General features: G+C 67.0%; 1 protein-coding gene across 2 annotated transcripts in view; it reads left to right on the forward strand.

The window, feature by feature from the left end:
* KDM6B (lysine demethylase 6B) overlaps positions 1-15,364 on the forward strand; it is a 45,676-nt gene extending 30,312 nt beyond the window's left edge. The window contains exons 8-20 of one of the 2 annotated variants that reach the window (XM_045001490.1): positions 333-464; positions 620-904; positions 1,708-3,443; positions 5,275-5,398; positions 6,980-7,085; positions 7,334-7,539; positions 8,205-8,269; positions 8,736-8,807; positions 9,057-9,205; positions 9,662-9,776; positions 10,463-10,650; positions 12,987-13,128; positions 13,303-15,364. In XM_045001490.1, the coding sequence (XP_044857425.1) occupies positions 333-464; positions 620-904; positions 1,708-3,443; positions 5,275-5,398; positions 6,980-7,085; positions 7,334-7,539; positions 8,205-8,269; positions 8,736-8,807; positions 9,057-9,205; positions 9,662-9,776; positions 10,463-10,650; positions 12,987-13,128; positions 13,303-13,474 (3,492 nt within the window). In that variant the 3' untranslated portion in view covers positions 13,475-15,364. The remainder of the gene's footprint in view (positions 1-332; positions 465-619; positions 905-1,707; positions 3,444-5,274; positions 5,399-6,979; positions 7,086-7,333; positions 7,540-8,204; positions 8,270-8,735; positions 8,808-9,056; positions 9,206-9,661; positions 9,777-10,462; positions 10,651-12,986; positions 13,129-13,302) is intronic. The other variant, XM_045001491.1, reaches the window with a different exon arrangement.
* Positions 15,365-23,071: the final 7,707 nt, after the last annotated feature.

Genomic DNA, 23,071 nt, shown 5'->3' on the forward strand with positions numbered 1-23,071 from the left:
AGGGAGGGTGTCCCAGGGGCAGGCGGGGGAGGGGGATCCCGGGGGGGGGGATGTGGGGAAGGGAGGGTGTCCCAGGGGCAGGTGGGGGAGGGGGGATCCCGGGGGGGGGGATGTGGGGAAGGGAGGGTGTCCCAGGGGCAGGCGGGGGAGGGGGGATCCCGGGGGGGGGGATGTGGGGAAGGGAGGGTGTCCCAGGGGCAGGTGGGGGAGGGGACCCCAGGGGCAGGCGGGGGATCCCAGGGGGGAGGTGGGGGGGGGATCCCCTGAGCTGCCCCGGGCTGAGTGCAGGGCAGAGCCCGGCCCCGCTCACCCCCTCTCCCCCCCCCCAGCAGAGCGGGAACGTGGCCGGGCCGCCCCCCCCGGGGCCCCCCCACTACCAGCTGCCCAAGCCCGGGCTGTGGAACCCCCTCCACGGCGAGACGTGGGGGCCCGAGCGCCAGAACGTGGCTGCGCCGGAGAGACAGGTAACCCCCCCCCGCCCCCTTCCCGCCCCCCCGGAGCCAGCCTGTCCCCCCCCCCCCGCCCGGGGCCGGGGGGGCAGCCGGCGCCCCCCCAGCGGGGACGGGCCCCCCCCCGCCCCGTCTCTCTCTCTCTCTCACCGTCTCTCTCCCTCCCGCAGGAGCCGAGGAATTCGGTCGCCCACCCCTTCCCGTACCCGGCTCCCGCCTACGGCTCGCACCCGCCCCCCCACCGCCCGCCCCCCGGCCCCCGCCCCTCCGGCGAGAGCCTCGGCGGCCCGGCCCGCGCCCCTGGAAGTGACCTTAGAGCCAGCCGGGTCCCCCGGGGGCGGCCGGACCCCAGCACCTCACCAGCCAGCGTCACCTGCGTGCCTTACGCCCCCCGGCCCCCCCCGGCCGGCCCCCCCACCAGCAAGGCCCCGCGGGGGGAGCCGGGCCCCAGCTTGGTGAGTGGAGCCTGGGCGGGGGGAATGGGGGGACCGGGCTGGCGGGGGGGCAGGATGATTTCTCCAGCCCGGGGGGGGGGGATCCGGCTGGGGTCCTGGTGTCTAGGGGGGCTGGGGGGATCCGGCTGGGGTCCCGGTGTCTAGGGGGGCTGGGGGGGGATCCGGCTGGGATCCCGGAGTCTAGGGGGGCTGGGGGGGTCCGGCTGGGGTCCCAGTGTCGGAGGGGGCTGGGGGGGGATCCGGCTGGGATCCCGGTGTCTGGGGGTCTGGGGGGGGTCCGGCTGGGGTCCCGGTGTCTAGGGGGGGCTGGGGAGGGGTCCGGCTGGGGTCCCGGTGTCTAGGGGGGCTGGGTGGGTCCGGCTGGGATCCCGGAGTCTAGGGGGGCCAGGGGGATCCGGCTGGGGTCCCGGTGTCTAGGGGGGCTGGGGGGGGACCGGCTGGGGTCCCGGTGTCTAGGGGGGCTGGGGGGGATCCGGCTGGGGTCCCGGTGTCTAGGGGGGCTCGGGGGGATCCGGCTGGGGTCCCGGAGTCTAGGGGGGCTGGGGGGGGATCCGGCTGGGGTCCCGGTGTCTAGGGGGGCTGGGGGGGGTCCGGCTGGGATCCCGGAGTCTAGGGGGGCTGGGGGGGGATCCGGCTGGGGTCCCGGTGTCTAGGGGGGCTGGGGGGGGTCCGGCTGGGGTCCCGGTGTCTAGGGGGGCTGGGGGGGGTCCGGCTGGGTCCCGGTGTCTGGGGGGGGTTGCTTAGCCCCAGCCCAGGCCACTCACTGATCAGCTGCCGTCTCTCTCCCCCCCCCCCCCCCGCAGGTTCCTGACCGTTACCAAACCCCGGCCCCCTCCAGCCCGGCCCCGGAGAACGTGGAGCACCCGCCCCCCGGCCCTGCCCCCCACCCCTCCTCCAGCCGGCCCTGCGCCCCCCCGCCCCCCTCCTCCGCCAGCCGGGGGCCCCCCGAGCCGGGCCCCGCCCCGCCCCCCCTGCCCTGGCTGAAGGGCCCAGGCGTCCGGGACCAGGGGGAGGGCGCGGCCGGGGGGGACCCCCTGGACGAGATCCTGTTCGGGTGCGAGGGGGAGCCCCGGCTGGGTCCCCGCGACGCGGCCGGGCCCCGGGGGGGCTTCCACGATTCCGCCACCAGCAGCCAGGGGAGTCGGGGGGCCACGGCGCCCCGGCCGGAGGGCGAGCCCCACCCCCCGCCACCCCCCACCCCCTCCCCGCCCCCTCCCGCCTACCGCTGCGCCTTTGCCAAGCAGGAGCCCCCCGACTTCTGGCTGGAGACGCCCCCCCGCGAGGCTCGGCCCCCGGAGGGCGGGGAGGGGGTCCCCCAGGCCTCCCCCGGCCCCCCAAATACCTCAGGAAACGTCCGGCCCCCGCCGAGCCCCCCGCCCCCGCCGCCCAGGGCCGCCTACCCAAAGACGCTGCCTCCGGAGCCGGGCCCCCCGCCGGGGACCCCCCCCGGGGCGGCCCGGCGCCTCTTCGACTTCCCCGGCGCCCCCCTGGAGGACCAGTTCGAGGAGCCCCCCGAATTCGCCAAGATCCTGCCCGACGGCTTGGCCAACATCATGAAGATGCTGGACGAGTCCATCCGGCGGGAGGAGGAGGACCGGGAGGCCGGGGGGGCCGGCTTCCCGCCCCCTCCCGCCCCGCTCCTGCCCGGCCCGCCCCCCCTGGCCAGACCAAAGCCGCCGCCGGCCCCCCCGTTCGAGTACCCCAAGCCGGAGCCGCCCCGGCTCTACCCCTTCGGCAAGCGGGAGGAGGCCGGGAAGGGCCCCCCGCCCAGCACCGCCAGCCTGCTGCGGTCGCTGGCCAGCGTGCTGGAGGGGCAGAAACACGCCTACCGCGCCAGGCCGCCCGCCGGGGCCAAGAAGCCCCCGCCGCCGCCGCCGCCGCCGCCGGCACCGGCGTCTTCCTCGCCGTTTCCTACCTCAAGCCCGGCCTGGGGCGAGGCGCCGGCGGGGGCCTCGCCGGAGCCCCGGGCCCCCAAGACGGAGTCGGAGGTGCTGGAGGAGATCAGCCGGGCCTGCGAGACCCTGGTGGAGCGGGCGGGGCGGGAGCCCACCCCGCCGCCGCCCCGCCGGCCGGAGAAGGAGCACCGGCGGCACCGGCGGGCCGGCAAGGACGGGCGGCGGCGCCGCCGCGACGGCAAAGCCCCCAAGGAGAGGAACCGGCAGGTGCTGGGCGACCTGGACCCGCAGCGCGCCGGCTGCCAGGGCCGGGAGAACGGCGCCCAGGGCGAGGCGGGCAGAGCCGGCAAGCCGCCCGCCGCCGCCGCCGCCAACGCCGGCATCCCCCCGCCCCAGCGCCGCCCGCCCCCCCGCAAGGAGGAGGGCCCGGGGCCCGGCCCCGCCGCCGGCGGCGTGTGCCCGGCCGACCTGCTCAAGCTGCGCGCCCTGACCGAGGGGCCCCCCAAGGAGCTCAAGATCCGGCTCATCAAGGTGGAGAGCGGGGACAAGGAGACCTTCATCGCCTCCGAGGTGGAGGAGCGGCGCCTGCCGCTGGCCGAGCTCACCATCGGCCACAGCGCCGCCGAGGTGGTGCGGGCCAGCAAGTGAGTGCGCCCCCCCCCTTCCCCGCCGCCCCGGTTCCCCCTGCCTGTGCCCCCCATCCCCCCGCCTGCACCCCTGTATCTGCCGGCCCGGCGCCCCCGGTTCCCCCTGCCCGGCGCCCCCGTCCCCCTGCCTGCAGCCCCTGTTCCCCCACCTGCACCCCCAGCTCCCCCTGCCTGCACCCCCGTATCCGCCTGCCTGCACCCCCATATCCGCCCGCCGGCACCCCCGGTTCCCCCTGCCCGGCGCCCCCGTCCCCCTGCCTGCAGCCCCTGTTCCCCCGCCTGCACCCCCGTATCCCCCCGCCTGCACCCCCGTATCCGCCCGCCTGCACCCCCGTATCCGCCCGCCGGCGCCCCCAGGTCCCCCTGCCCGGGCGCCCCCCGTCCCCCCGCCTGCACCCCCTGTTCCCCCACCTGCACCCCCTGTTCCCCCTGCCTGTGCCCCCCGTCCCCCCGCCTGCACCCCCGTATCCGCCCGCCGGCGCCCCCGGTTCCCCCTGCCCGGCGCCCCCGTCCCCCTGCCTGCAGCCCCTGTTCCCCCACCTGCACCCCCGTTTCCCCCCACCTGCACCCCCGTATCCGCCCGCCGGTGCCCCCGGTTCCCCCTGCCCGTGCGCCTCCATCCCCCCGCCTGCACACCCATATGCCCCTGCCTGCACCCCCAGTTCCCCCCGCCTGCAACCCCAGCTCCCCCTGCCTGTGCGCCCCCTCCCCCCGCCTGCACCCCCATATCCGCCCGCCTGCACCCCCAGTTCCGCCACCTGCACCCCCAGCTCCCCCTGCCTGTGTGCCCCCTCCCCCGCCTGCACCCCCAGTTCCCCCTGCCTGTGTCTCCCCTCTCCCCCCGCCTGCACCCCCAGTTCCCCCTGCCTGTGTCCCCCCCATCCCCCCGCCTGCACCCCCGTATCCGCCCACCAGCACCCCCAGCTCCCCCTGCCTGTGCAGTCCCCCCCAGCACTCTCACGTAGCCCCTCTTGGCACCCCCAGACCCCCACTCGAACCCCCCCCCCGAAACACACATGGACCCGACACCTCCACATGCCTCCCGGGCCCCCTGGAGCCAGCCCTGTGCCGTAACGGGGGGGGGGTGCTGGGCCCCGCACCCCAACGTCCTGGGCACAGAGCGGGGTTCAGGCAGCCCCCCAGCGGGCGGCGGAGCTCACTTCACCCCCTTCATTGCCGTGATCCCCAGACCCCCTGCCCCATATTCCCCCCCATAGCCCCTGGGACTCCCCCTGCCCCATAGACCCCCACCCCAGCCTCTGGGAACCCTCCTGCCCCATACCCCCCCACCCCGGCCCCTGGGACCCCTCCTGCCCCATAGCCCCCCCCAGCCTCTGGGACCCCTCCTGCCCCATAACCCCCACCCCAGCCCCTGGGACCCCTCCTGCCCCATAGACCCCCACCCCAGCCTCTGGGAACCCTCCTGCCCCATAGCCCCTCCCAGCCCCTGGGACCCCTCCTGCCCCATAGCCCCCCCTCAGCCCCTGAGATTCCCCCTGCCCCAAAGCTCCCCCCACCCCAGCCCCTGGGACCCCTCCTGCCCCATAGACCCCCCCCACCCCAGCCCCTGGGAACCCTCCTGCCCCATAGCCCCCCCCAGCCCCTGGGACCCCCCTGCCCAATATTCCCCCCCATAGCCCCTGAGACCCCCCTGCCCCATATTCCCCCCCATAGCCCCTGGGACTCCCCCTGCCCCATAGCCCCTTCCAGCCCCTGGGAACCCTCCTGCCCCATAGCCCCTCCCAGCCCCTGGGAGTCCCCCTGCCCCATAGCCCCCCCCCAGCCCCCGGACGTGCCCTGCCCCCAACGGGCTGCGTTCTCCCCCCAGGCACGCCAAGGTGAAGGGGAAATTCAAGGAGTCGTATCTCTCGGCCGCCCAGTCCGTCAAACCCCCCGTCCCCGAGGAGACGCTGCCCCGGGACAAGCTCAACCCCCCCACGCCCAGCATCTACGTGAGTGACCCCGCCGGGGGGCGGCCCGGGGGGAGACCGGGGGGGTCCGGGGCTCAGGCCCAGGGATACCAGGGCAGATGGGGATACCTGGGGGGACGGGGATACCGGGGGGGGGACGGGGATACCTGGGGGGACGGGGATACCGGGGGGGGGGGCTGGGAGCAGACAGGGATACCTGGGGGGGGGGACGGGGACACCGGGGGGGGGCTGGGAGCAGACATGGATACCTGGGGGGGGATGGGGATACGGGGGGGGGGGGCTGGGAGCAGACAGGGATACCGGGGGGGACGGGGATACCGGGGGGGGGCTGGGAGCAGACAGGGATACCTGGGGGGACGGGGATACCGGGGCGGGGGCCTGGGAGCAGACGGGGATACCTGGGGGGACGAGGGGGGGACGGGGATACCGGGGGGGGCTGGGAGCAGACAGGGATACCTGGGGGGGGACGGGGATACCGGGGGGGGGGGGGCTGGGAGCAGACAGGGATACCGGGGGGGGGACGGGGATACCGGGGGGGATGGGGATACCGGGGGGGGTCGGGGTGCAGACGGGGATACCGGGGGAGGGAAGGGGATACCTGGGGGGACGGGGATACCGGGGGGGGGGACGGGGATACCTGGGGGGACGGGGATACCGGGGGGGGGGGGGCTGGGAGCAGACAGGGATACCGGGGGGGGGGGACGGGGATACCGTGGGGGGGCTGGGAGCAGACATGGATACCTGGGGGGACGGGGATACCGGGGGGGAGGCTGGGAGCAGACAGGGATACCTGGGGGGGGATGGGGATACCGGGGGGGGGGCTGGGAGCAGACATGGATACCTGGGGGGACGGGGATACCGGGGGGGACGGGGATACCTGGGGGGGGACGGGGATACCGGGGGGGGGCTGGGAGCAGACAGGGATACCTGGGGGGGGACGGGGATACCGGGGGGGGGGGGCTGGGAGCAGACAGGGATACCGGGGGGGGGACGGGGATACCTGGGGGGACGGGGATACCCGGGGGGGCTGGGAGCAGACGGGGATACCGGGGGGGGGACGGGGATACCTGGGGGGACGGGGATACCGGGGGGGGGACGGGGATACCAGGGGGGACGGGGCACCAGGGTGGGGGTCCTGGGAGCAGACACGGATACCGGGGGGGGGCCGGGGATACCGAGGGGGGGCTGGGAGCAGACGGGGATACCGGGGGGGACGGGGATACCGGGGGGGGGGGGCTGGGAGCAGACAGGGATACCGGGGGGGACGGGGATACCGGGGGGGGGCTGGGAGCAGACAGGGATACCTGGGGGGACGGGGATACCGGGGCGGGGGCCTGGGAGCAGACGGGGATACCGGGGGGGACGGAGATACTTTGGGGGACGAGGATACCAGGGGGGGCTGGGAGCAGATGGGGATACCGGGGGGGGGGCTGGGAGCAGACAGGGATACCTGGGTGGGGGACGGGGATACCGGGGGGGGACGGGGATACCCGGGGGGGCTGGGAGCAGACGGGGATACCGGGGGGGGGGACGGGGGTACCGGCGGGGGGACGGGGGTTACCAGACGTTTGCTTTTCTCACGCTCCCTCCCCCCCCCGGCAGCTGGAGAGCAAACGCGACGCCTTCTCGCCCGTCCTGCTGCAGTTCTGCACCGACCCCAAGAACCCCATCACGGTCATCCGGGGGCTGGCCGGCTCCCTGCGCCTCAGTGAGTGCCGCGCCGGGGGGAGCCATGGGGAGAGGGGGGTCGGGGGCCCGGCCCGTGACTCTCTCCCGTGGCTCTGGGGGGACGGGGGCCCGGCCCGTGACTCTCTCCCGTGGCCGACGCGGACGGGGGGCTCTGGGGGGACGGGGGCCCGGCCCGTGTCTCTCTCCCGTGGCCGACGCGGACGGGGGGCTCTGGGGGGACGGCGGCCCGGCCCCTGACTCTCTCCCCCCCCCCCGTGTCCCCCCCAGACCTGGGCCTGTTCAGCACCAAGACGCTGGTGGAGGCGAGCGGGGAGCACGCCGTGGAAGTCCGCACCCAGGTGCAGCAGCCCTCGGACGAGAACTGGGACCTGTCGGGCACCCGCCAGGTGTGGCCGTGCGAGAGCAGCCGCTCGCACACCACCATCGCCAAGTACGCCCAGTACCAGGCCTCCTCCTTCCAGGAGTCGCTGCAGGTCAGTGCGGGGGGGGGATGGAGGATGGCGTTAAGGGGACGGAAGGGGAGAGTTAAGGAGATGAGGGGATGTTAAGGGGATGGAGGGAGGGCGTTAAGGGGACGGAAGGGGAGAGTTAAGGAGATGAGGGGATGTTAAGGGGATGGAGGGAGGGCGTTAAGGAGGGGACGGAAGGGGAGAGTTAAGGAGATGAGGGGATGTTAAGGGGATGGAGGGAGGGCGTTAAGGGGACGGAAGGGGAGAGTTAAGGAGATGAGGGGATGTTAAGGGGATGGAGGGAGGGCGTTAAGGAGGGGACGGAAGGGGAGAGTTAAGGAGATGAGGGGATGTTAAGGGGATGGAGGGGGTGACGCACACCACCATCGCCATGTACGCCCAGTACCAGGCCTCCTCCTTCCAGGAGTCGCTGCAGGTCAGTGCCGGGGGGGGCCGGAGCGCCGACCTCCCGCGGGGGCCATGGGGAATGGGGGGCCCGTCTAGGGGAGCCTGTCTCCGGGGGGGTGCCAGGTGCCCGTGGCAGAGCCCTGCCTGGTTTGTGCAGACGGGGGGCTGTGTGGGGGGGGGCGGTTTATGCCGACGGGGGGCTGTGGGGGGGGACCCCGGGTTGTGCCGACGGGGGGGGGCCGTGTGGGGGACCCCGGTTTGACGCCCTCTCTCTGGAGCAGGAGGAAAAGGAAAGCGACGAGGAGGATGCCGACGAACCCGACAGCACCACGGAGACGCCCCCCAGGTACGATGGGAGCATGGGGGTGGGGGGAGGGAATTGGGGTGCCCCCCCCTGCACGCCCTGCCCTGCCCTGCCTGCTCCTTTATCACAGCTGGGGGGGGGCTGTGACCCCAATATTGCAGGGGGTCGTGACCCCAGTGTTGGCGGGTTGGGGGGCGGTGACCCCCGATATTGAAGGGGGGCTGCAGTCCTGTGCTTGGGGGAATCCGCGGGGAGACGGGACCCAACATTTGCCAGGCGTCTGAGGGGATCGCAGCGGAGGGGACCCGACCCCCCAGTTTTGGGGCGCTCCAGGGAAGGGGGCGTCGGGGGGACACATGACCCATGGGGATCGTGCCACGCTCGTTGCGGGAGGGATAAGGGGCTTGGGGGCGGGGGAGCCCGAACCCTGAGCTGGGGGGTGGGGGCAGAGGGAAGGGAGAGCCGGGGGACCCCTCCCTGCACCCCCATAAAGCCTCTCTCTCCCCAGCAGCAACGTGGACCAGAAATCCCCCCAGATCATCAAATTCGGGACCAACATCGACCTGTCCGACGCCAAGCGGTGAGGGGGCGGGGTGGGGGGCAGGGAGGTGTGGGGGGGGAGATCTGACCCCCCACGTGCCTGCCCGGCGCCTTTGGGGGGCACGGGGGCGGGTGGGTTTGCCGCGCCTCCCTCTGACAGGCTGCCCCCTAGGAAGAGAGGAGGTCTGGGCCGGGCGGGGGGCTCTCTGTGGGGGGGGGACCCATGGGGACTCGGTGTGGGGGGTGGTGAGGACACCGTCTGACATCCCCCCGCCCCCCTCGTTGCCAGGTGGAAGCCGCAGCTGCAGGAGCTGCTGAAGCTACCAGCCTTCATGCGGGTCACGTCGACAGGGAACATGCTGAGTCACGTGGGTCACACCATCCTGGGCATGAACACGGTGCAGCTCTACATGAAAGTGCCAGGCAGCCGGACGCCGGGTGAGTGGGGGGCGGGGAGCGGAGGCCGGGCCGGGTCGGAGTGTCCTGGAGGTGGGGGTGGGGGGGGGGTCCGTCACCCCCTCCATCCCCTTAACATCCCCTCATCTCCTTAACTGTCCCCTTCCGTCCCCTTAACGCCCCCTCTCCATCCCCTTAACATCCCCTCATCTCCTTAACTCTCCCCTTCCGTCCCCTTAACGCCCCGCCTCCATCCCCTTAACATCCCCTCATCTCCTTAACTCTCCCCTTCCGTCCCCTTAACGCCCCGCCTCCATCCCCTTAACATCCCCTCATCTCCTTAACTCTCCCCTTCCGTCCCCTTAACGCCCCCTCTCCATCCCCTTAACATCCCCTCATCTCCTTAACTCTCCCCTTCCGTCCCCTTAACGCCCCCCCTCTATCCCCTTAACGCCCACCGTCTCCTCACATCGCGCATCGCTCCCCCCCCCCCTTCAGGCCACCAGGAGAACAACAACTTCTGCTCCGTGAACATCAACATCGGGCCGGGCGACTGCGAGTGGTTCGCGGTGCACGAGCATTACTGGGAGACCATCAGCGCCTTCTGTGACAGGTCAGGGGCGGGGCCAGGGCCTCGGGGGCGGGGCCAGGGCCAGAGCCTCGGGGGCGGGGCCAGAGCCTTGGGGGCGGGGCATTACTGGGAGACCATCAGCGCCTTCTGCGACAGGTCAGGGGCGGGGCCAGGGCCTCAGGGGCGGGGCCAGAACCTTGGGGCAGGGCCAGGGCCTTGGGGGCGGGGCCAGGGCCAGAGCCTTGGGGGCGGGGCCACAGCCTTGGGGGCGGGGCATTACTGGGAGACCATCAGTGCCTTCTGCGACGGGGCGGAGCCAGAGCCTTGGGGGCGGGGCCAGGGCCTCAGGGGCGGGGCATTACTGGGAGACCATCAGCGCCTTCTGTGACAGGTCGGGGCGTGGCCAGGGCCTTGGGGGCGGGGCCAGGGCCTCGGGGGTGGGACATTACTGGGGGACCATCAGCGCTTTCTGCGACAGGTCAGGGGCGGGGCCAGGGCCTTGGGGGCGGGGCCAGGGCCTCGGGGGCGGGGCATTACTGGGGGACCATCAGCGCTTTCTGCGACAGGTCAGGGGCGGGGCCAGGGCCTCGGGGGCGGGGCCAGGGCCACGGGGGCGGGGCATTACTGGGAGACCATCCGCACTGAGTGCAGGGGCAGAGCCCTGGGGCTGTACTGGGGACCCCTCCCCTCCCGAGTCTCACTCCTCCCCCCTCCCCCCCCCCCGGCAGGCACGGCGTGGACTACCTGACGGGCTCCTGGTGGCCCATCCTGGAGGACCTGTACAAGTCGAACATCCCCGTGTACCGGTTCATCCAGCGCCCCGGGGACCTGGTGTGGATCAACGCAGGCACCGTGCACTGGGTGCAGGCCACGGGCTGGTGTAACAACATCGCCTGGAACGTCGGGCCGCTCACAGGTGCGGGCAGAGGGGCCGGGGCGGGGGCGCTCAGAGGGCGGGACGTCGGTGGCTGTGGGGCTGGGCGGCGGGGCCCGGGAGGAGGATAGCGGAGGGGGCTGGGGTTCACGCTGAGAGTCAGTGGGGCAGGGAATCTGGAGACCCCCCCCTTACCAGGGCGGGACCCCCACAGGCGCTCCCAGCCTCAAACCATCTGCCAGGTGCGGAGGAGCCCGTGGTCCGGACAGAGACCGTCCTTGAGGGGAGGATCTATTCATGGAGATTCTCCGTGCCCTCGTAACCGTGACCCATAATATAATTAAAATTAATATCCCTGTGGCGGGGAAAACACCACCCGGTAGCATTTTGTTTCCGAAAGGGGAACTACGCAATTAGTGAACCAGAAACGAGAGGGTGCGGTGCCAAAAGTGAAATCCCTGCAAACTGGCGGGGAAACGTTTTAAAGAGGCGGAAAGGGCGTCCTTTACAAAGTGGAAGTTAAATCCTAACGGGGAAAATAGAAAGGAGCATAAACACGGGCAAATGAAGTGTAAAAATACAAGGAAGGCCAAAAAAGAGTTGGAGGAACAGCCAGACAAAGACTCAAAAAGTCAGAGCAGCGTTTTTTTTAAGTGCATCGGAACCAGGACGCTGCTAAACAGCCAGCGGGGCCGCTGGAGGTGCTAGAGGGCCACTCAAGGACGATAAGGCCATTGCGGAGAAATTAAATGAGTTCTTTGCATCCGTCTTCATGCCTGAGGGCGAGTCCCAAACCCACACCCACGAAAGCTCATGCTCCCAAACGTCTGTTAGTCTCTGAGGTGCCACAGGACTCTTTGCTGCTTTTACAGACCCAGACTAACACGGCTCCCCCTCCGATAATTGTCATCTGTAACCTATCGTTTAAATCAGCTTGGGCACCGGCTGACTGGAGGGTAGCTAATGGGAGGCCAGTTTTTAAAACGGGCTCCAGAGGTGATCCCGGCAATTACAGGCCGGGAAGCCTGACGTCAGCAAACTGGCTGAAACTATAATAAAGAACAAAACTGTCAGACACGTAGACGAACATAATTTGTTGGGGAAGCGTCAACATGGTTTTAGTAAAGGAAAATCACGCCTCGCCAATCTACTAGAATCCTTTGAGGGGGGTCGACAAGGGGGATCCGGTGGATCTAGTGTACTTAGATTTTCAGGAAGCCTTTGACAAGGTCCCTCACCAAAGGCTCTTAGGCAAAGCAAACAGCCACTGGATAAGAGGGACGGTCCTCTCATGGATCGGTAACTGGTTAAAAGACAGGAAACAAAGGGTAGGAATAAATGGCCAGTTTTCAGAACGGAGGTGGTGGCCCCCAGGGGTCCGTACTGGGACCAGTCCTGTTCAACATATTCATAAAGGATCTGGAAAAAGGGGTAACCAGCGAGGTGGCAAAATGTGCCGATGATACAAAATTCCTCCAGATACTTAAGTCCCAGGCAGACTGCGAAGAGCGACAAAAGGATCTCACAAAACTGGGTGACTGGGCCGCAAAAATGGCAGATGAAATTCAGTGTCGATAAATGCAAAGTGGAAAACATCATCCCAACTCTACGTATACAAGGACGGGGTCTAAATTAGCTGTTTCCACTCAAGGGAGGGATCTTGGAGTCACTGTGGGTAGTTCTCTGAAAACATCCGCTCCATGTGCCGCGGCGTCAAAAAATCAAACAGGACGTTGGGAATCATTAAGAAAGGGACAGAGACTAGGACGGAAAATATCCTATTGCCTCTATAAATCCATGGGACGCCCACACCTTGAATACTGCGTGCCGATGTGGTCGTCCCGTCTCAAAAAAGAGATATTGGACTTTGGAAAAGGTTCAGAAAAGGGCAACAAACATGATTCGGGGTCTGGAACGGCTTCCGTATGAGGAGAGATTAATAAGCCTGGGACTTTTCAGCTTGGAAAAGAGGCGACTAAGGGGGGATATGACGGAGGTCTATAAAATCATGACGGGGGTGGAGAAAGTAGATAAGGACGTGTTATTTACGCCTTCTCATAACACAAGAACTAGGGGTCACCCAATGAAATGAATAGGCAGCAGGTTTGAAAGGAACACAAGGACGTATTTCTTCACACAACCTGGGGAACTCCTTGCCAGAGGAAATTTTGAAGGCCAAGACTATAACAGGGTCCTGGTGGGTTCAGGGGGGCGGGGAATGGGGCAGGGGTCTGTCCCCTCTAGGGGGCACTGGCTCCCCTCCGGCCCCAGGGCAGGGACTGGCTGGCTCAGGGGGGCGGGGCACGGGGCCCAAGGCGGCGGCTGTGTCTGGGGTGGGATTTTGCCGACCGCTGCCTCACCCTCTCCCCCTCCCGCAGCCTATCAATACCAGCTGGCCCTGGAGCGCTACGAGTGGAACGAGGTGAAGAACGTGAAATCCATCGTGCCCATGATCCACGTCTCGTGGAACGTCGCCCGGACGGTCAAGATCAGCGACCCCGACCTCTACAAGATGATCAAGTGAGCGGCGCCCCGGGGACGCCTCCCCACCCCGCCCTGCCTCCTGCCCTGTGAGCCCAGCTGGTGGGTGGGCCCCCTCGCAATTGGAGGGGGAGTTACCACCCCATTGAGATGCATGGGAGTTACCACCCTCTCTGCCCCGCTCACTCGCGCCCGGTCGTCTCTCCCTGCCAGGTATTGCCTCATGCAGTCCATCAAGCACTGCCAGGTGCTGCGGGAGACGTTGGTGTGCGCCGGGAAGAAGATCGCCTACCAGGGCCGGGTGAAGGACGAGCCGGCGTACTATTGCAACGAGTGTGACGTGAGTGCCGGGGCAGGCGAGGGGGGTTCCCGCTGCCGCCGCTAGCTACCGGCCAGCTCCTCTAGCACCCGCCGGGCACTAGAGGTGGCTGTGTTGCCAGATTTTTCCCGTCCTTCGGCCGAGACAGCCACACCCCTCGGCCTCGAGGGCTGGTGACCCGGCCCGACCCGCACCCGAGGGCGTCCCTTCCGCTTCCAAACCATCAACCTGCCGCTTCAGTCGGAGATGGGATCCGCCGTCCCTGAACTGTCGGGCAGAGTTGACTGCGCCCCTCCTCGGAGGTGGGCGCAGCGGAGACCCAACCGAACCACCCTTCTTTGCTTCACTGTCTCCCAGCTCGGATTCTGCTCTGACAGGGTGTGTGGTTAATAAAATCCACGGTTAAGGAGAATCCACCTTTGTGGGCAGCAGGGAATGCCAGGTTGAGCTCTGTGCATGAGAATTGTTTATTCTTTAAAGTGCCTCCTGTCCCACATCCAGTTTGGGATTTCGTTGCGGCGTCAGCCTCGTCCGCACTAAGAGACGGGTTCCGTAACGGGCTAAAAGCCAGAAACAGTGAGTATGAAACGCGGTTTGTTTAAAAAAGAGAGAGAGCGAGTTTTGGAGACGTGGCCGCCAACCCGTTGCCGCTGAAAACGGAAGAGGCGGATCGTGACCGAGGCGGCGGAACGGCGCGGCCGGACGGGGAGGAAACGGAGCGACGCCCAAACGTGGTGCAAACGGACTCGGCGAAAGGCGGGGGAGGAACGTGACGAGAGCGACTCGGCGAAAGGGGGCAAAACCGGATTAGCGACTGGGCTCAAAGGGGTGGAAACCGAGGAGCGAGGAGTCTGTCTAAATGGGAAGGAAATGGATTCCTGACTCGTCGTAAGGGGGAGAAAATGGAGGAGAGATTTGGCTAGATGCGGTGTGGAAGAATTAGCCATCATGCTAAATATGGAGTAAATGGATAAAGAATTTAGCCGAACGGCACAACCAGGATGCAGAGGTCAGAATGGAGGGCAGAGCCGGTCCGCGACGTGGCTAACGTAGGTGGATTAGCAATTTAAACGGGCCGAAAAACGGATCCGTCCTCTGGCTAAACGGGATGCACACGGATTAGCCAAGCGGCTACACGCGGTGAATCTGCTCAGCGCGGCATAAATTGATTGGTGACCCGGCTGAACAAGGTTTCAATGGATTCACGACTCCACAGAACCGGACTCGGCGAAAGGCGGTGCAGCCCGATGAGCGACCCGGTCAGACCCGGCGTAAACAGTTTAGCGACTCGGGTCACTGGGGTGCCGGCGGATTCGCCACTCGGGGCAAAGCCACCCAGGTGGGATTCGCGACGTGGCTAACCCTGGCAGGACTGGACTGGCCGTGCAGACAGGTGAGCGGTTTGGCTACGCACGGCAGAAATGGGTCGGCCGCTTGGCTACGCAGGGAGAAGACGGACGAGCCACTGGGCGAAACGTGGTGTAAATGAATTGGCGACGGATGAAGAGGGAAGAACTGAGAGAACAGGAGGACCGGGCGCTTGGTGGCCGGAGAGGAGGATGCCGGAGCCTGGGACGGGATCGGAGACGGCCGTCAGCAGTCAGGGCCGGCCGCAGAGCAAAGCACCAAGGGCAGATTGGCCGAACCGCCGTGGGAAGACGCGGCCGACCGGCTCTTAAACGCAGCCCAGCTTATGGGCCGTGACTCGCCCTGCCGGGGATCCCCGGGGACCCTCCATGGGGGGCGACATTCGGGGCAGCCAGGGCTCCGCATCGAGGGAGAGCCCCTGGCGCCGGAGACCTGACACCGGCAGAGCACGGACTAGTGTGCGAACCATCTGGCACCGTCGCGGTGCGGCCGCAGTGTGTCATGTGCCTCTTAAAGCACCGGGGCGGGACCCAGGACTCCTGGGTTCTCTCCCCGGCTCTGGGAGGGGAGTGGGGGCTGGTGGCTGAGCAGCTGGAGCTGGGGGCCAGGACTCCTGGGTTCTCTCCCTGGCTCCGGGAGGGGAGTGGGGGCTGGTGGGTTAGAGCAGCGGGGGCTGGGAGCCAGGACTCCTGGGTTCTCTCCCCGGCTCTGGGAGGGCAGTGCAGGCTGGTGGGTTAGAGCGGGGGGGCTGGGAGCCAGGACTCCTGGGTTCTCTCCCCAGCTCTGGGAGTGGAGTGGGGGCTGGTGGTTAGAGCAGGGGGGCTGGGAGCCAGGACTCCTGGGTTCTCTCCCCGGCTCTGGGAGGGGAGTGGGGGCTGGTGGTGAGAGCAGGGGGGCTGGGAGCCAGGACTCCTGGGTTCTCTCCCTGGCTCGGGGAGGGGAGTGTGGGCTGGTGGGTTAGAGCAGGGGGGCTGGGAGCCAGGACTCCTGGGTTCCGCTCCTGGCTCAGGGAGGGCCTGTACCTGTAACCGCGGTGGCTGTGAACGCACCTTTGCCAAGCGTACAAATAAAGACGTCTCCCCCGACACTGCGCCGGCTGCGTCTCTCACTGGTGCCCCCATCACCGCCGTGATCCAGGCCACCCAGCCTGGGTCCCGCGGCCTCTGATGGGGTCGGGGGGGCGGGGGAGTGCGCACTGGAGGAAGCGGGGTTCGTGGACTGGCGCTAGGACATTCATTAACACGGCAAAGGACGTGTGGGGGCTGGGAGCCAGGACTCCTGGGTTCTCTCCCCGGCTCTGGGAGGGGAGCGGGGGCAGGTGGGTCAGAGCAGGGGGCTGGGAGCCAGGACGCCTGGGTTCCATTTCTTGCTCTACCCTGCCCCCCGTTTCCCTTAGGGCGGTGGCCTGGTGCCGCGCCACCCTCCTCTCCGACAGGCGCGGTGCAGCCGGCAGCCAGGAGGGGGCGCTCACGCCCGTCTGTCCCGCCCCTGCAGGTGGAGGTGTTCAACATCCTGTTCGTGACGAGCGAGAACGGCGGCAAGAACACGTACCTGGTGCACTGCGAGGACTGCGCCCGCCAGCGCAGCGCCGGCCTGCACGGCGTGGTGGTGCTGGAGCAGTACAAGACGGAGGAGCTGATGCAGATCTACGACAGTTTCACCCTGGTGAGGGCCAGGGGGCGCTGTGGGGCAGGGAGCGGGGCGGGGGGCTCAGCAGGGGGCGCTCTCCCCAGGCAGGCAGGGCTGGCACTAGGGGGCGCCGTGGGGCAGGGAGCCGGGCGGGGGCTCAGCAGGGGGTGCTCTCCCCAGGCAGGCGGGGCTGGCACTAGGGGGCGCCGTGGGGCAGGGAGCCGGGCGGGGGCTCAGCAGGGGGCGCTCTCCCCTGACAGGCAGGGCTGGCCCCAGGGCGGCGCTAGGGGGCGCTGTGGGGCAGGGAGCTCAGCAGGGGGCGCTCTCCCCTGGCAGGCAGGGCTGGCCCCAGGGTGGCACTAGGGGGCGCTGTGGGGCAGGGGGCTCAGCAGGGGGCGCTCTCCCCCGGCAGGCGGGGCTGGCACTGGGGGGCGCCGTGGGGCAGGGAGCCGGGCGGGGGCTCAGCAGGGGGCGCTCTCCCCAGGCAGGCAGGGCTGGCCCCAGGGCAGCGCTAGGGGGTGCTGTGGGGCAGGGAGCGGGGCAGGGGGCTCAGCAGGGGGCGCTCTCCCCTGGCAGGCAGGGCTGGCCCCAGGGCCCATTTTCCCGCCGGGGGTCCCTTTTTCCCTGGGGACTCGCTGGAGCGTCCGCTCCCGGGGGAAATTCTGCACCCAAAAAATGAAAATTCAATATTTTAAGCTTCCGCACATTTTAATTGTGAAAAATCCCAGCATCGTATCTGGCCGGTTTCAGTTACTTTGGTCCTTTATTTCAAAATGCCCGTCAGCAAGGACGTCCGAATGATACAACGGAAACGACCCAGGCGCTGTGTTTTTGAGGTGTCCCTGCATCCCGCCCCCGTCCCCGTGGGACCCTGCCCCCCTTTCCCCCTCTCCACGTGCCCCCACTCAGCCACCCCCTCCTCCCGTGTGGCCTTGCGCCCCCTTCTTCATCTCCATGTGTCCTTGCGCCCCCACTCAGCCACTCCCTCCCCCGTCCCCGGGTAGCCCTGTGCCCCCACATAGCCACCCCCCTTCTCCCATGTGGCCCTGCACCCCCATCCCTATGTGTCCTTCCCCCGCCTCTCCCTGTGCCCATGCGTCCCCCCCACTCTCACTCCCATTCAGCTCCTGCCCCCCCACTAGCCCTTCTGAACCCCCATCTGTGCCTCTTAAAGCACCAGGGCTGGGAGCCAGGACTCCTGGGTTCTCTCTCCGGCACTGGGAGGGGAATGGGGGCTGGTGGTTAGAGCAGGGGGGGCTGGGAGCCAGGACTCCTGGGTTCTCTCCCCGGCGCTGGGGAGGGGAGTGGAGGCTGGTGGGTCAGAGCAGGGGGGGCTGGGAGCCAGGACTCCTGGGTTCTCTCCCCGGCTCTGGGAGGGGAATGGGGGCTGGTGTGTTAGAGCAGAGGGGGCTGGGAGCCAGGACTCCTGGGTTCTCTCCCCGGCTCTGGGAGGGGAGTGGGGGCTGGTGGGTCAGAGTAGGGGGCTGGGAGCCAGGACTCCTGGGTTCTCTCCCCGGCTCTGGGAGGGGAGTGGGGGCTGGTGGGTCAGAGTAGGGGGCTGGGAGCCAGGACTCCTGGGTTCTCTCCCCGGCTCTGGGAGGGGAGTGGGGGCTGGTGGGTTAGAGCAGAGGGGGCTGGGAGCCAGGACTCCTGGGTTCTCTCCCTGGCTCTGGGAGGGGAGGGGGGGCTAGTGGGTCAGAGCAGGGGGGCTGGGAGCCCCATGTGCCCCATATTGTCCATCCCCCCCATATCAGCTGTCTCCTGACCTGGCCCAGGAGGTGTGAAGACGGCACCAGCCTCGTTCTCTTCCCTATTGGCTGCTCTCCGTTCTGGTGCCGCAGCGGCCCCTGGTGGTCAAAAGGAGGGACTGCAGCCTGTTTTCTGCGGGGGGGCGGAGGGGATTCTGCGCGGCCCATGAATTCTGCGCGTGCGCAGTGGTGCTGAATCCCCCCAGGAGTCAACGTCAAGGGAGGGTATTGGGGGGAGGGGGTGCCCTGCTCCCACCCACAGGACTCCTGGGTCCCATTAACCCTTTCTTTCCTTCCCACCCGCAGGCTGGATCCCCCAGCTCCAGATGAGCCAGACCTCGCCCAGGCGCTTCCTGGGCAGAGACAGGAATCAGCTCCCCCTTCCCCAGCGCCCCCCCTGCCCCGCTGGGGGAAGGAGGGGGCCATCTCGGCACCGCCCGTCCCAGTGGCCAATCGCAGACAAGCTCTTGTTTACACCGGAACCTCTCCGGCCCAATCGGCTTTTGCTGTTGAAACGAGGGAGAGGGGGCGGAGCCCCACAAGCGGCCAATCTTCTGCGTGATCCGAGGAGCCAATCCGCAAGCAGCCTGTGAATACAGAAACTCAAACAAAATGAACTTTTTTAATTTATTCTTGAAAAAATGACCTTTCGGGGAGGGGGGGGGACGGGGACGGGGAAACTTTTTAAAAAAAAAATATTTTTTTTTTTTTTGGAAAATAATAAAAAAACACACAGAAAAAAAAAAAAGAAAAAGAAAAAACCCGCCCAGGAGACGGGAAAAGGAAAACCGTGGCGCCTGGGCAGCTCGGCGGGGCCGGCGGGCGGTTCCCCGGCGGACCCACGGGGACAGGAGATCGGCCGCGCGCAGGAGAACACGGACGCTGGAGCTCAGCCAGGATCTCTCTTCGTCGACGGAGCATTAACTCGTTTGTTTTGCAGGGGCGGGGGGTGGGCGGGGGGGAGAGACACCGGCAGCCGCGGGGAACGGGGGTGGGGCAGTTTTTTGGGTTTTTTTTGGTCGTCTTTTTACATTTTTCTCGTCAGCAAATGAAGCAAAAAAAAAAAAACAACACGAAAAAAAACCAACCAACCAACCACAAAAAATACGGGTTTTTTACGCAGCAATTTCTCTTTGTGTGTTTGTGGCGGTGGGAGATTGTACATTGGTTTCTATATATATATTGGCGCGGGGCGGGCGGTTTGTGTGGGCGTGCGTGGGCTTGGTTCTCACTCTGCTTTCTGAAATCCTGGCCGCGTGGCGTGGGGGGCGCGGGGGGGGGGCTTTTTATTCCACGTGTTCCTGGCTTGGTTTCCTTTTCTTCTGAACTCACGTGAAGGAGCCAATTCCCGCCGGCTTGGGTCGCCGATTGTGCAAACGATGGTGCAAAAGGGGGGGCGAGGAACGGTGCTCAGCATCCGGCCCCCGCGCGCAGGGCGGCGCGGGAACCCTGCCCCCGGGAGCCGCCTTCCCCTGGGTTAAGCGTTTCGTACAATCGCAGCCGCGGTTTACACGTCTCTCAGGTCAGCCACAGAAACTGAGCCGGGACAGCAGGACAGAAATCTGCCTTAACCGCCCCCCCCCCGCCGGCCAGGTTTCGCCTCCCCACTTCTCACTTGTTTGGAAACCGGAAACACGTCGGGTGCTTTTTCCTCGTTTTTTTATTTTTTGGTACCTCAGATTTTTGCAATTTGTAAATTGTCCTCTGTTGTTGTGTATTTTTTTTTTATTTATACATCATTTTTGTAATGATTTCTCTATTTATTGGTTGCTATTGAGGGGTTGATTTGAGCGTTCGGGGGGGGGTGTTTTTTTAAAAGGCCTTTTTTTTTTTAATCGTGTGTATTTGTCTGTTTCTCGCCGGAATTTTTGCGTTCGGTTTTTTTTAATGTTAAGCTCGGCCCATCCCCGGCATCGTGAGACGGGGGGGGGTTTGTTCAGTCTTTTGCCTCTTTTCATGGTGCTGAATTCCATAATCACTGTGCGATCGGGACTTCTGTTCATTTCCTTTGGAGGACTCGCGTCATTTCCCCCTCTCCTTGTAGAAAATCCCCCTCCTATCCCAGCATCTCGCCAACACACTGAACGAAACAAGCGGAAGTCTAGGTCCTCCTGGATCATACTGTACTGTAAGGCGACAAAGGAAAAAAAAATCTTATTTTGTAAATGTAAAAAAGATTAAATTAACTCACAGAGATACAGCAAAGGCCTCGTTGCGTTTTTGTTCCAAACGGGGACGGCGAGGTTCTTCGGCGACGCGCCAAAGCCCAGGAGCCGGGCGATAAGTCCCTGGGCCGTGAGGTGGTGATTCGCCGGCTCTTGGTGGCTTCACGTCAAACATTTCCGGGAAGATGCTTTGGCCAAACCCTACCAATGGATCTATGAATCCTCTTCACGGCTGAGAGCGGCGCTGGGCCCAGTGCCGGGGGCCGTGGCAAAAAGTGGTGAGCGGGCAGAGAAGAAGCCACAGAAAGGATCCCAGGGCTCCAGGAGGGGCCGCGGTTACGTGGGGAGGAAATCCTGGGCGGTCAGAGGGGACGATCAAGTGGATCTTCTGACCTGAAACTACCCTGGCATCGTTGAAGCATCAACTGCCCATGACTGCCATAAAAACATACGTTCGGCCACATTGGGTCAGGCCCAAGGTCCATCTAGCCCGGTGTCCTGTCTGCCGACAGTGGCCAATGCCGGGTGCCCCCGAGGGAACAAACAGAACAGGGGATCACCAATGTCACCCATCCTCTGTCACCCATTCCCAGCTTCTGGCAAACAGAGGCTGGGGACACCATCCCTGACCAGCCTGGCTAATCGCCATGGATGGACCCGTCCTCCATGCACTTCTCTAGGTCTTTTTTAACCCCTGTTATAGTCCTGGCCTTCACAACATCCTGTGGCAAGGAGTTCCCCAGGTTGACTGTGCGGTGCGTGAAGAAATACGGCCTTTGGTTTGTTTTCAACCTGCTGCCTGTTCATTTCATTGGGTGACCCCTGGTTCCTGTGTTATGAGAAGGAGTAAACAACACGTCCTTATCTACTTTCTCCACCCCAGTCATGATTTTATAGACCTCTAGCACATCCCGCCTTAGTCGTCTCTTTTCCAAGCTGAAAAGTCCCAGTCTTTAATCTCTCCTCATACGGAAGCCGTTCCAGACCCCGAATCATGTTTGTTGCCCTTTTCGGAACCTTTTCCAAAGTCCAATATCTCTTTTTTGAGACGGGACGACCACATCAGCTCGCAGTATTCAAGGTGTGGGCGTCCCATGGATTTATAGAGGCAATAGGATATTTTCCGTCCTATTATCTATCCCTTTCTTAATGCTTCCCAACGTCCTGTTTGATTTTTTGACACCGCAGCACATTGAGCGGATGTTTTCAGAGCACTATCCACAGTGACTCCAAGATCCCGCTCTTGAGTGGAAACAGCTCGGTGCCAGACTGAGCCTGAGCCTGCAGGGGTCAAGCGGCCTCCTGCATGGCTCCCTCCCCCTGCACACAACACTAATCAGAGAAAACAAAGTAACTTTATTTTTAGTTGGTATAGCAGGGCTGGCAGGGGCTGCGGGTCGGGAGTGAGGGGCACCGGCAGAGCTGGGGTGGGGGCAGGGCCGGGCTGGCAGGGGCTGCGGGTCGGGAGTGAGGGGCACCGGCAGAGCTGGGGTGGGGGCAGGGCCGGGCTGGCAGGGGCTGCGGGTCGGGAGTGAGGGGCACCGGCAGAGCTGGGGTGGGGGCAGGGCCGGGCTGGCAGGGGCTGCGGGTCGGGAGTGAGGGGCACCGGCAGAGCTGGGGTGGGGGCAGGGCCGGGCTGGCAGGGGCTGCGGGTCGGGAGTGAGGGGCACCGGCAGAGCTGGGGTGGGGGCAGGGCCGGGCTGGCAGGGGCTGCAGGTCGGGAGTGAGGGGCACCGGCAGGGCCAGGCTGGCAGGGGCTGCAGGTCAGGAGTGAGGGGCACCGGCAGGGCTGGGGGGGGGCAGGGGCTGCGGGTCGGGCGTGAGGGGCACCGGCAGGGCTGGGGGGGGCAGGGGCTGCGGGTCGGGAGTGAGGGGCACCGGCAGAGCTGGGGGGGGCAAGGCTGGGCTGGCAGGGGCTGCAGGTCGGGAGTGAGGGGCACCGGCAGGGCCGGGGGGGGGGGCAGAGCTGGGCTGGCAGGGGGCTGCGGGTCGGGAGTGAGGGGCACCGGCAGAGCTGGGGGGGCAGAGCTGGGCTGGCAGGGGGCTGCGGGTCGGGAGTGAGGGGCACCGGCAGGGTGGCGGGGGCAGAGCTGGGCTGGCAGGGGGCTGCAGGTCGGGAGTGAGGGGCACCAGCAGAGCCAGACTAGCAGGGGCTGCGGGTCGGGAGTGAGGGGCACCGGCAGGGCTGGGGGACGCAGGGGCTGCGGGTCGGGAGTGAGGGGCACCGGCGGGGCCGGGGGGGGGGCGGGGCTGCGGGTCGGGAGTGAGGGGCACCGGCAGGGCGGGGGGGGGCAGGGAGCTGCGGGTCGGGAGTGAGGGGCACCGGCAGGGCTGGGGGGGGCAGGGGCTGCGGGTCGGGAGTGAGGGGCACCGGCAGGGCTGGGGGGGGCAGGGGCTGCGGGTCGGGAGTGAGGGGCACCGGCAGGGCTGGGCTGGCAGGGGCTGCAGGTCGGGAGTGAGGGGCACCGGCAGGGCGGGGGGGGGAGGGGTGACAGGCAGCGGATCAATTCAAAGCATCCTTGGAATCTGAGCAGGAGAAATTCCTGCCCCCCCCCCCTTTGCGCATGGGGCGGGGGGGGAGGGGAATGAGCCAGGAAACCCCCCCCCCCGCTGCCCCTGGATCGGGGGGGGGCATGAAAGGAGGGTGGAGTCGGGGGGGCCGGGCCGGGCCGGGGGGAGGGGCCGGGCCGCCCGCGGGCGCTATAAAGGGCAGCGCGCAGCGGCCGCGCAGGGACCCCCCCCCCCCCCCGGCC

Source organism: Mauremys mutica, unplaced genomic scaffold (genome assembly GCF_020497125.1).
Source record: "Mauremys mutica isolate MM-2020 ecotype Southern unplaced genomic scaffold, ASM2049712v1 Super-Scaffold_277, whole genome shotgun sequence".
NCBI classification, from domain to species: domain Eukaryota; kingdom Metazoa; phylum Chordata; order Testudines; family Geoemydidae; genus Mauremys; species Mauremys mutica.